The sequence below is a fragment of the Prinia subflava genome, chromosome 8 (assembly GCF_021018805.1).
Source record: "Prinia subflava isolate CZ2003 ecotype Zambia chromosome 8, Cam_Psub_1.2, whole genome shotgun sequence".
NCBI classification, from domain to species: Eukaryota; Metazoa; Chordata; class Aves; order Passeriformes; family Cisticolidae; genus Prinia; species Prinia subflava.
The window spans coordinates 430,377-442,738 of NC_086254.1; the positions used below are offsets into that span (position 1 = coordinate 430,377).

At 52.4% G+C, this 12,362-nt stretch overlaps 2 protein-coding genes across 2 annotated transcripts; both read left to right on the top strand.

Moving 5' to 3' along the window:
• Nucleotides 1-243: 243 nt before the first annotated feature.
• On the top strand, nucleotides 244-1,316 carry LOC134553060 (C-C motif chemokine 5-like). Its single transcript, XM_063402316.1, has 3 exons — nucleotides 244-360; nucleotides 631-745; nucleotides 1,217-1,316. The coding sequence occupies exons 1-3, from the start codon at nucleotides 288-290 to the stop codon at nucleotides 1,314-1,316; spliced, it is 288 nt and encodes a 95-aa protein (XP_063258386.1). The 5' UTR covers nucleotides 244-287.
• Nucleotides 1,317-2,073: 757 nt separating this feature from the next.
• Nucleotides 2,074-7,715, top strand: LOC134553055 (E3 ubiquitin-protein ligase TRIM39-like). The gene is made up of 6 exons (XM_063402311.1): nucleotides 2,074-2,685; nucleotides 3,309-3,408; nucleotides 5,249-5,475; nucleotides 5,579-5,601; nucleotides 6,152-6,264; nucleotides 6,770-7,715. Exons 1-6 carry the CDS (start codon nucleotides 2,248-2,250, stop codon nucleotides 7,339-7,341), a joined length of 1,473 nt encoding a protein of 490 aa, XP_063258381.1. The 5' UTR covers nucleotides 2,074-2,247; the 3' UTR covers nucleotides 7,342-7,715.
• The last annotated feature ends 4,647 nt before the right edge of the window (nucleotides 7,716-12,362 follow it).

Consider the following 12,362-nt stretch of genomic DNA (forward strand, 5'->3'; position numbering starts at 1 on the left):
CCTGTTCTCTTTTCTCTCGTGGTATCTTATCACCCATTATATCATGCCCTATGCCATGTCTGGACACTGCTCTCATCAGGGCTCTGGACAGTTTCCCCTGCAGGGCTGTATGGTATCCTTGACACTGCACTTTTTCCATTGTGTCATGGCTTTCATCATGTTTCAATCTTGGTTGCTGTCTCCTATATAAAGAGGGCTGAACCCAGGGATCCCACACCAGGCACAGCAAGGGACACACTGCAACAGTCCACCTTTGCTCCTACATTTCATCTCTACCCAACAGGACCATGAAGACCTTCACAGCAGCCCTTTCTGTACTTTTTGTGGTTGTCTTCTGCTACCAGGCCACCTCTTCTCCAAGTGAGTCCAATCTCTCCTTTCCAAGGAGCTCTCTCCTCCTTCTGTCTGCTGTATAAGGTCTACTAATACTTGGCAGCTGTCTCTTAGCAGATCTTGCTGTAGAAAAGGAGAGACCTGTCTTAGCTTGGCTCCCTGAGGGGAAGATGGCTGTGGTGGGAGCCCAGTGTGGGATTAGAACTTCCTCCATTGGGGATCTTCTCATACTCTGACCCTGCTTCTGCTCACTGGCACTTTTCCTGGTCTGGTGTAATCAGAAAACTTCTCTTCCAGTTTCTTCCAACTTTTATGGTCCCTGCTGTCCTGGGTACATCACCAGACCATTGCCCTTGAGCCGTATGGTAAAGTATCAGCACACAGGCAGCTGGTGCTCCCCACCAGCTGTGATGTAAGTAGATCTCCCCTACCCTGCTTCTGGGGACCCTGCTTGTCCTGACAGTGTCAGGAAACCCCACATCATACCTCATCCTGACATGGAAAAGCACTGGGCAGGGCTCTCCCATGTGAGGAGAACAGCCTGGGAACATATCAGAGGGCAATCCCACATCCCAGGCAGCCAGTTTGTGGACCTCCCTATTAGATTTGAGCCAAAGGAGCTTTTGCTGGTCACCCCCCTCACCCCAGATAGTGGGATCCAGCCAGGATGGTGTCCCAGATGGAGTGATGCTTGGGATAAAGTGGTTTAAGTGGCAGAAAGCAGGACACCTGTAAGGACATAGAGCCACTCCCACCCTATTTCCCTAGGGCTGTTTTGCAGTCTCTAGAGGTGTCTGGTGGGCTTCACTGGTGGCGTGGAGCAGGTGGTCCCACTCTCCTCTCTGTCATCCTTTCCCTCTCCTCACTGGATTTCCTTTTCCAGATTTACCACCATCAAGGGAAAGCTGGTCTGTGCCAACCCTGATGACAAGTGGGTCCATGACGTATTGAATCAGTTAAAGGACAGAGAGCACAGTGGATGAGCAGTACCCTGTTCTCTCCAAGCATCACTTCTGCAAGGACCTGCTCTCATGGACACTCAGAGACATACTCCATTTTCTCATTGACTGGGAATTTGGCAGGATATTCAACACAGTGTTTAGCTCTTTTATTTAAGGTTTTTCAAAGGAAATCTTAATTTATTTGACATTTTCAGTGAAACTTTTCATTCTCCTTTGTACTGAATGTATTGAAAGTTATTTTTGTATAATAAAAAGGAGCAAAACTTGCAACTTCCCTCAGCAGTTCTCTATGCACAGAGACCGGGGTGCATAGCAGTGGCTGGAAGGGGGTCAGGGCTGACACTTGAGGGTGTGTGGTGATAGGATGACACAGCCCCTCTGTGCGTGCATGGGAGAGCACTTCTCATCCTGCCTGTCCCTCCTGCCTCCTGCCCCGGCACATTCCCAAGCTCCTGGGTCTCTGCAGTGGGTGGGTGTCACGGGGGATGTTTTGGCACAATTGTTGGTGTGGCGGGGGGTCCCTGACCCCGGCCAAAATCTTTGGGCAGCGGGCAGGTGCCAAAGGGGCTCCACGGGCTGCTGAGCTCAGCCAACACCAGCCCGGACCCCATCTCCACTACCGTCCTGGTCCAGAGCTGTCTCCGGCCACGGGTTTCTGGTGCTTCCTAATCTGTCCCGCTCTCCCCGCGGGGTTTTCCTCTGGCTTTGCTCCGCAGGGCTGGAGGCAGTCCCAGCCTTTGGGGCTGGCTGCAGCTGTCCCGGGCGCTGCCAGCTCCTCCCCCCAGCAGAACGGGGGCTCCGTGGCCGGTGCTACCCGGCAGCAACTCCGGCTCGTCCTCCAGGCTTCCATGGAACTGCCGGTACTTCCTTGAGGTGGGGCTGTGCCAGCCGAGCCCGCCTTTGCTGGTTGACGAGAAGGGAGGGCAGAGCCCGTCCAGAGCAGTGGGGTACCATGGCGCTGGCAGGTGCCCTGGAGCGGCTGCAGGAGGAGGCCATCTGCCCCATCTGCCTGGAGTACATGAGCGAGCCGGTCAGCATCGACTGCGGCCACAACTTCTGCCGGGGCTGCATCGCCAAGCACTGCCAGGACAAGGGGCTGTGGGCCGACGGGCCCTTCTCCTGCCCGCAGTGCCGGGCCTCCTGCCACCGCAGCGGCTTCCGACCCAACAGGCAGCTGGCCAACATCGTGGAGAGCATCCGTCAGCTAGGGCTGCGGAGCGGCCTGGGGCCCGAGCCGGAGCCGGGGACCCCCCTGTGCGCCCAGCACGAAGAGCGCCTGAAGCTGTTCTGCGAGGAGGACGAGGAGCCCATCTGCGTGGTGTGTCGGGAGTCCCTGCACCACCGCCCGCACACTGTGTACCCCATCGAGGAAGCGGCCCACGTCTACAAGGTAGGAGAGAGTAGGGCACCGGGGTCCCTGTCCTGCCCTTCGGCACTCTGGCAGGGCGGTGCAGCCGCTGGGACCCCAGCATGCCCAGTGGCATCTCTGGGACAACAGAAGAAGGGGTGGTGCAGACGGTGACACCTCCCCCCCCAGCCGCCCTCACTGCGGGGTTAAGGCTGGACCCACCTTATCTTCCAAATTGTTGGTGGACTCAGGCTCACCCAATCCATCCAGCTGGGGGAGGCAGCCTGGCTCCCTGCCCATTCACAACCCCTGGAGAAGCTGAGCCGGTGGGTCCCTGAGGACATTTTTGCCTCGGTGGAGGAATGCTGGCACCCAGACCCCACATCCCAGTTATGATTCTGGCAGTGCCACCATTCACCCCTCACCAGCATTGAAAGAGGACTGTCACTTTGGTCTCCAGAACCTTAATAGTGGGGAAAAACATAGAGGAAACCTGAGGAGGGTTAACGCTGCGAGTGAAGAGCACAGCTGCTTGGTTTGTGTGCCAGTGCTGGCACCGCCTGGCACTGAGTCAGTGTCTCCCCTCAGGCAGAGGGGACACAGCCAACCTGCAGTGCTCAGCTGATACTACTGGGGTGAGCTGAGCTCATTTTTCCTCTTTCCAGATCAAACTACAGAAATCCTTGGAGAATCTTTCACAGGAGGTAGAGGAGGTGAAGAAGCGTGAGTCAGCAGAAAGGATGAAAACCCAGGAGTGCAAGGCAGGTGCCTGTCTTAATTCTTAAAGAATGAGCTTCAGAGATATCAGGATTTAAAAAAAACCCACCCTGAATGGTCTCGTCTGGGGACACAGATTTATCATTGTCTCCAGGCTGTGTCCCCGTGTCGTGCTGTCACATGTAGGAGCAATGCGGGAAGCCAGGCTCAGTAACTGTGTATGGCTCCATAAAAAGGTTTGCAAGGAGCAGCATGCCAGATTCCCTGGAATCATGAGGACTTTATGCTGGTTAAACAAGTAGACATGGGCTATTTTTTATTGCCTTTTGTTTTATAATGTGTGCTTGAGTTCCAAGCCAGGCGTGAGCTGTGTGGTGAGCTCTGCTCCACAGCAACAGGAACCAGAAGTGTTTTCATAACAAAACAAAACAAAACAAAACAAAACAAAAAAACCCTGAATTACTGCACCTCTGCCTAACTCCAGGCAGTTCTGGGTGGAGCAGATGCCATCAAACAGCTGCATTTCAAGTCCCTTGAGTGAAAGCTGGAAAGTAAAAGTAACTGCAGAAAAGGAAATGAAACTGCTGGACGAGTTGTCCAGCCCTGAATTTGAGACAATGGTTAATCAGCTCTGGCAGGGAAAACAGGTTTCTCTGAACTCCCCTGGTTTTTCACTCAGCTCCCTCACCTGTGGCAGTCCAGACAAGTGGTGGTGGGTTTTGAGGATGTCCCTTTGAGCCCTTTGTCCCCACTGGGGCAGAGGGACAGAGACTGTGAGAGCTGTGTCACTGTCCTCCCATCCACCTGAGTCAAGGCTCAGGGCCATGGTTCAGCTGCCTCCAGCTTCCTCTGGTTGTGCTTTTATAGCAAAAAGAGGAAAAAGTCCCATGTGTATGGTGGGGAGAAGAGGCTGCCCTGGCTTATCAAGTCTTCATGACTCAGGTCCAAGGAATGCTGTATTTGGATGGGAAAAAAAGTGGAGTTCAATTTCCTTTTCTTTATCTTCTTTGTTCTGAGGTTTCCTGGCCCAAGCTCACCACAGTCTCTCTGCAGCTCCAGGTTTCCAGCCAGTTTTTAGGAATGAGGTGAAAAACCCTAAAGCACTGGCAGACCCTGCCAATGGCTGGCTCTTCACCTTGTAGTGAGACCCAGGGAGCCTCCTGGGCTCTGCATTTCCATCCCTCCACAGCCCCTGGGGCTTCTTTACATGGCAGATAGAGACAGGACATGAGGGAACTGTCTTAAACTAAAAGAGGAGAGATTTAGGTTAGATATGAGGGAGGAACTCCTCCCTGTGAGGGTGCTGAGGCCATGGCCGAGGTTGCCCAAAGAAGCTTTGGCTGCCCCATCCCTGGAAGTGTCAAAGGCTAGGCTAGACTGGGCTTGGAGCAATCTGGTCTAATGGAAGATGCCCCTGCCCATGGCAGGGGGTGAAAGCAGATGGTATTTAAGACCCCTTGCATCTGAAACCAGTCCATGATTTTATGATTTTCCACCTCTTGCCCTTTATTGGGGATTTTCCAGCATTGTCCACCTGTCCAAACAGTTCATTAGCCTGGATTTGGCTGGAGGTACGGAGTCGTAATAAAAACTTACCCTGACACCTGAGGACACCTCCTTGCAGCCCAACACATCCCAGACATCTGGGGTTCAGCTGAGCAGAAATGCCCCAGGCAAAGTCCTGCTGCTGATAAACTGAGGATGTGGAGCAGGAACTCCAGTGAGGTGGAAGCACAAGTTTGTCTGGCTGGTTTTTCAATTCATGTACTTACCACAAAAATGCAGTGTTTTCCCAGGGCCTGATGCGGAGCATGGATGCTGGAGCATCTAGCTCTGTCTCGGCTGCCTGGATGACATTCATCCCATGAATCTTCTTATCCCAAGGAAGCAGTAAAGAAAAAGCGTGAGAGGATTGTAAGTGAGTTTGGGAAGCTGCATCGGCTGCTGGCTGATGAGGAGAAGCTACTGCTCCAGAAGCTGGAGGAGGAAGAGAAACAGATTCTGCTGCTGATCAATGAAAACTTGGCCAGGCTGATGGAGGAGAAGTGCTTGCTGGAGGAGCTGATCCTAGAGATAAAGGAGAAGAGCCAGCAGCCAGCTGATGGGCTGCTCAAGGTCAGGCTTTGCCACCAGCAGCACTAATTCAGCCTGTTGGCTTTGTCACTTGGGTGGGTGGCTTGGCCCCGGCAAACCCAGAGTAATTTTTGTCTTCTTCTAGGACATGAAAAGCATCCTGAGCAGGTGGGTGATTTTTGCTGGTAGGTGCCATGAATATTCCTGGTAGGTACCCATGGTTATTCCTGGCAGGTGCCCATGGTTGTTCTTCCTACTGTCCTAGCTGCCTCCAGGCTTTGAGGCAGATGTTTGTGTCTGTTCCACAACAGCCACCCCATCCTCCCTGCCCAGCATCTGCTTTGGTCCTCCTGGGGTAAACACAGGAGGAACAGAGACAATCTCTCAGAGGTACCATCCGCTTTTTCCAGGGGCTCACAGCTAAGGGCTTGTCTGGCTTGTGACATGTGAGCTGTGTCCCCTTCTATGGGAAGTGCTGCCCAGTGGCTTTGTTCCTTCCTTCCCCAGGCCTGGCACTGCTGCTGCCTGTATCATTTAACTCTGATCTCATTTGGATTGCCAATAGGCAAGTAATTTTCCCTAGTACTCTTCCCAGCCAGAGCTCCAGGGAGGTGATAGATCTATGGAGCCAACAAAAGGGCATTAACGCCCCTCTCGGCTGGAGAGAGGCCATGGCACAGGCTCTGGATACAGCCCATGGGCATCCCTTTCTTCTCAGGTGTGAAGGAGTAAAGTTCCAATCCCCCAAGGCTGTGTCTGTGACCCTGAAGGAAAACTACAGCATTCCTGAGCGCTGCCTGGGCATGAGGGACATGCTGAAGAAGTTCAAAGGTGAGGGGGCGGCTCCTTGCACATCTGGACTCTGGTTTCCCACAGTTCCCTGGGGCACAAGGAGATTTTTCCAACAAGCTTTGTCCAGATGCTCCCAGTTTGTGCACTGATGAGTTCAGACTGGTTTCATGGTGGGTAGACCTTTGTTGTGATCTTGGACAGACAGTGAGGTGACCCTGAAGCCCAGGATGTCCCTCAGGGGTTTCAAGAACTGTGTTGTCCATGACATCTTGCTTTCAGTGTTGGCTTTTTCTGAAGCTGTGGAACTGCCATCATTCTGCCCTGGCTCTGCAGCCTGACACCAAATATTTTGGTGTGGCTGATTTTCTATATTGCACTTCCCTACTGCCAGGCAGTGCTGGGAGCAATGCAAAACCACGAGCAGATCATTGTAGGATGTGGGACAGTTTGGGAAAGCCCAGCATCCAGGTCACAGGCACCTGCTTGTGTCTGTGCCTGCAGGTACCTGAAGCCTTGTCTATCTTCTGCCCTTCTCTCTCTCCAGTGGATGTGATTCTGGACCCAGAGACGGCACACCCAGACCTCACTGTGTCCGAGGACCGCAAGAGCGTCCGGCGTGGGAGCAAGAAGCTGCTTCTGTCCCTCTTCGACAACCCCAAGAGGTTCGGCACGACCCCAGTGGTGCTGGGCAGCCCCGGCTTCTTCTCAGGCCGCCACTACTGGGAGGTGCAGGTGGGAGACAAGCCCGAGTGGGGCCTGGGGCTGTGCCGGGAGGCTGCCGGCCGGAAAGGCTCTGTCCTCTTCTCCCCCAATAATGGCTACTGGGTGCTGCGGCTGCAAAATGGCGGTACCTACGAGGCCCTGACCGTACCCGTCTCCCCCCTGACCCTGAGTGTGAGACCCCGGCGCGTTGGAATCTTCCTGGACTATGAGGCAGGAGAGATCTCCTTCTACAACGTAAGCGACCGCTCCCACATTTACACCTTCACTGACAAGTTCTCAGGCAATCTCCGGCCTCTCTTTTTCCTGGGTGCCTTTCTGGGGGGCAGAAATGCAGAACCCTTGGTGATCTCCTGGGTCAGGGACCCACAGGGGACTGGATGCATCATTCTGTGAGAGTGGCTGCCCTGCTTTGTCACTGGTGGGCAGAGATCTGGGAACCCAACCAGCTTCTACCCATGAGTGGGGCAGCACTAGGGAAAAACCTCAGTGCCCTGGTGTCCTGGCAGGATTCTCACATGGTTCTGGCTGCTGGGGTAACCTGCCATGTGTAACACCCACTGTGTGCCATGTGTTGGGAAGGCACTTTGCAGCAGGGATGTGCCACAACCTTCTGTGCCACAAGTGGGGGCAGGGAAGTCCCCTGATCACTGATGCCCTGACGCTTATCTCACCGGCTGCTGAAGCAGCGTATGTGCCCAGTCTGCCATGTAGTGCTGACTTTGGTGTGAATTGTACTGGAATAAGGCAATAAAGGCTTGTTTTGGGGAGTCTTGTGTGGTTAATGGTGTGGGTTTGTAGTGCTGCAACTCCAAAATATCTGGAAGGCAAAGGACGTGGTCCTCTTCAGCCCAGAGAGGGTCTTTAAGAGGACCTACTGTGGCATCTGTGGGGCACAGCAGCACTCACCAGGCAGGGATTTGGGAGTGGCAGCTGCCTGTCTGGTGGCTTCACCCCAGCCTTATGGTGTTGGGGCCTAGGGTGAAGAGAGAGGACATCTGTGTGGGTGTGGGTGGTCCCTGGGCTGCTGTCTCTGGTCCCCTGGTCAGGAGATCCCTTCCAGGTCTGGAAGCTCCAGCCCCTCCACCCCCCCACAAAGCCCCATGCATGGGAAACCTCCTAGTGTGGGGAGCTACCCAAGACAGGGCAGGGGTACTTCAGGGCTGCAAGACCCAGGGAATGAAAAACAGCTCAAACTCTCCAATGTTCACTTTTGGTCTGTCCATCCCTTGGGACATCCCTTCTCCTCCAGGCTGTTTTGCTGCCCCAAGGCTCTTGCCTTGAACAGGCTGCCAGTGTGTCACTGGATGAAAAGCTCATCTGAACCTGAGTGGGGCTGTGGTGTCTTTGCACCACTCCTGCCAGGAGGCAGGAGACACTGCCCTGGGTGCATGAAACACTACCCCGGGACACATGGGGTGTAAGCAGTGCCACCAGCCCTGGACTACCAGCTGGAGTGGCTGTGCTTCAGACAGAAATCAAGAAGCTGCTCAACCTGAAGTCTGATTCAATCAAATAAAATGAGATTTGGTAAAACACAATCTGAAATGCTCAGCACAATTTATCATAGAGTCCCGGACTGGCCTGGTTTGGAAGAGACCTTAAAGTTCACGTTGTTCCACCCCCTGCCATGGGCAGTGACACCTTCCACTATCCCAGGTTGCTCCAAGCCCTGTCCATCTTGGCCTTGGACACTTCTAGGGCAGCCACAGCTGCTCTGAGCAACTTATGCCAGGGCTTCTCCACTCCCACAGGGAAGAATTCCTTCCCATATCCCATCTAACCCTGCCCTCTGGCAGTGGGAAGCCATCTCCCTTTGTCTTGTCACTCCAGACCCTTGGAAATAGTCTCTCCAATTCTCTGGGGATGTCCTGGATGATGCTTTAAGAGCCTTCTAGTGAAAAATTAGCTTGACTGGCAGAGCAGTTCTTGGCTGAGTTTTGCTGTGTTTATGGGAGTCCCACAGTCCTTCAGGATCTTTCTTTTGGAGACTGCACGACAGAGAGAACAGATTAGTGAAACAAGCTCAGTCACAACTTTGTCATGTGCCAGGAAGAAGAAGGGTGATAGGTCTCAGTGGGTCCCGCAGTGCCCTACTACCCTGGAGATATTACATGCAGGTTGTGAACTTACATCTGCTCTATGGAGAGGGAGTTTATGGAGCCTGAGGAGATAAAGAAAGGACATGAACTTTGAGGCTGAAAGCAGAGGCAGTTGGTGGAGGGAGTGGTGAGGACAGCCACAGAAACCTGTTGTGCAGGAAAGGAACCAGGGTAAATGTCACTGAACCAGGGTGGGAGGAGGTGATGTAATAGAGCAGCCTGATTCTGGCAGGTGACAGACAAGTGTCACTTGCTGCTGGGCACGGGTGTAAAGTGTTTCCAGAAGAAGCAGAAGGAAGTGCAACAATTCTGAGATCTTGCAAGTAGTGGAAGAAATGAATGAGCAGAAAGGATGTGAACTCACCCCAATGCAGCATCCAAAGTGTTCCTAGAAATCATAAATCTGCCTCCCCCGGAAGGACAGTAGAAGTCAAAGGTATGAGATAGCTCTGAGTAGGCTCCCAGATTTTCCATCTGGTGGCAATGGGCAGCTGGGGAGCAGCTGGGAGCACTGGGACCTGGCTTTGGGAGCTCCCTGCTGCCCTGAAACTGATCCTGGGGTGATTTGCAAGCAGGATTTCTCTCTAAGCCATGGCAAGTGGAGTTTGTCCCTGTCCTCGGTGACAATGCATTGATGTCTGGCTCCGGCCTCCACACAGACCCTGTCCTGCAAGGACCAGATCCTGGTCAGCTTCATCCAAAGGGAATGGCTGCACAGCACAGCAATGATAGAATCATGGAATTGTTCAGGTTGGAAAACACCTCTAAGGTTATCAAGTCCAACTATTACCCCAGCCAAGGACTGTTCTGCTCAAGGGGTGTGGTTTGGCTGAAGGCAGGAATCCCTTGAGATACCACATCTAGAAGAGGGACCATGGACCATGAGGGTGTTACTGTTTTTCTGAGCAATCAGTACATTAACATCTTTAGACGTTGGCTCCTGGGGCAGTTTGCTTAATCTGAGGCACTGGCAGTGTCCCCTGTTAAGATTCAGCACAGTGAACAGACTTGCAGCTTTAGAAATATGCTTTCTCAAAAATGTTGCGTCTTTCTCTTCTAGAAGAAAATGCTTCATCATCTCAGGGGGATGTGAGTCATTGTCTGTATCTTTCTAAGAACTCAGCAGAAATGTTCTTTTGGGTCCTCACGGCCACTTCTGCCTTTTGTCGGCCGTCACAGGGAAGGTGACAGCCAGGCTGTTCTGTAATACTTCTGTGTCTTCCTTAGCCCTGGAAGTTTGGGATATCTCACCACTTTAGGAAAACACTACTTTTGTATGCACATACAAACAAATCCCCTTTTACATTATATTTTTGGATTCTGGCCCCTCAGAAGTGACACATTCCCTGCTTATGGTATCTCTGGGAAGAGCAGTTCTGGATGCAGGACTGAGCCTCCCCTCCCTGTGGCAAACTAGGGTCCTGGGATGGGGAGGAAGGCACGGAATTGTCACTTCTGGGCGCACAAACATTTTACCTTCAGTGTGTCCAATTCCTCTCTGGAAAGTGGAGATGTAAAAGCTCAGACCATGAACCTTGACTGGCTTCAATCCACATCCCCATCAGCACAGCCCAGCTCCTCCTTCTGTGAGATGCTGGACTCCAGCCTCTGATGCCTCTGGCATTTGATGTGCCTCAAAATGCCTACAGACAGACTAGAGTGATGTAAACAGCAAATATGGAGACATGTGCACATAATATTATAATAATGATATACTTATCATAGTAATGATGGAATTTTTGTTGACAGCTAGGCTTGCCCAGGAATTTTGTCAAAAAAAAACCCCAAAGAAACACACAACAAAACAACGACAAACCAACTCCCAAAAAACCAAAAAATCAATTATTTTTATATACATTATGCAAAACATTGAGTAAATACCACATTCTGATTTCAGGATGAGTAGTTTACAAATTTTCAAAACTCTTGACAGCACTGTTCTTCTTTTGATCTGAATCCAGAGAAAATTCCCCAGAAAACCACCCTCCTCTTGGTCCCAGCCTCACTTTTCATCTGTTGTCTTGAGCTTAAGTATCCCTTCCAGTTCAGCATATTCTGTGATTCTGGTGTCCACCTGCTTGAGCACCCCGTGAGGCTGTTTATGGGAGGGATGAGCACCATAATTAGCCCAGAGCCCAAAAATCCTCTTTACCATGAGGGTGAGGAGGCCCTGGCACAGGCTCCCCAGAGCAGCTGTGGCTGCTCCAGCCCTGGAAATGTCCAAGGCCAGGTTGGAGAGAGCTTGGAGCCACCTGGGATAGTGGAAAGTGTCCCTGCCCATGGCAGGGAGTGGAACAGGATGAGCTTTGAGGTCCTTTTGAACTGAAACATTCCATGACTTTATAATTCCATGATTCTGTGACCCAAGGATTGCATGGTGTGAGTGTCTCCTTGCATCCTTCAGCTCTAGCAGCAAAAGCAGTCTCAAACAGCTGCACCAACCACAAATACATCCAGTGCTTGGGGCAGGGTGATCCCTGGGTGAGGATTTGAGCTGATGGTGCCTTGGTACTGCAGCCCCTGCCTGCTCTGGGCCACTCCTCATCCTTCGCAGAACGTGCTCAGTTCTCACCTCTCTACCGGGGGCGTGGGATTACAGCTCCTCGCTGGCTCCTCTGAGCTGTCACATGTAGGTGGGTGCAAGATGAGAAAAGAAATGAGTAATTCCAGGCTCCTGCAGGCTCCCAGAATAGTGGTGAGGAGCCAGCTGAGGTACCCTGGAACCGAGGGGAAGGGCATGCCTCGGGGAGGCTGCTTTTTGGACACTGCACAAGGGGTTGTTTGCCACAGGCTCCAGCAGTGCCAGTGAAAAGAACAGGGCATATGCCTTTATTAATATTCAACTCTTTATTAAAGTGATTAGTTCTTTATTAAAGCCATCAGCTGGATGGTAGGGTCTGACAGAAGTTTTCCATGCTGCTGTAGCAGCCTGAAGGAGCAGGTGCTGTACCAGTCCATCACTCCACTGCAAACAGTAGGTGCCGAGTCCTTGTTCCCACAGGAACAGCTAGAAGCTCTGTCTGGTCAACCCTCAAAAGGCAGAGCAGTGAGGGGTCTGTCATTGAAGTGCAAAGTAGCAGAAGTCAGCTCTTTACCCTCAGGGAAAAACCGCGAGAGACTCCCATTCTCAATCTCAGTCACTTGAGTTGGCCAGTTCCCATTCTATTCAGACTACTCATAGGTTATGGTGAGTCTTCAAACCAGGCCAGGGGGTGCGTCCACTCCTTCCTCAGCCAGGGCACCATCTAATTCTCCTCTGATGCATCTAGCTTCCCATCTTGGGGTGCAGTTCCTCTCAAAAAAGCCCTACCAGGA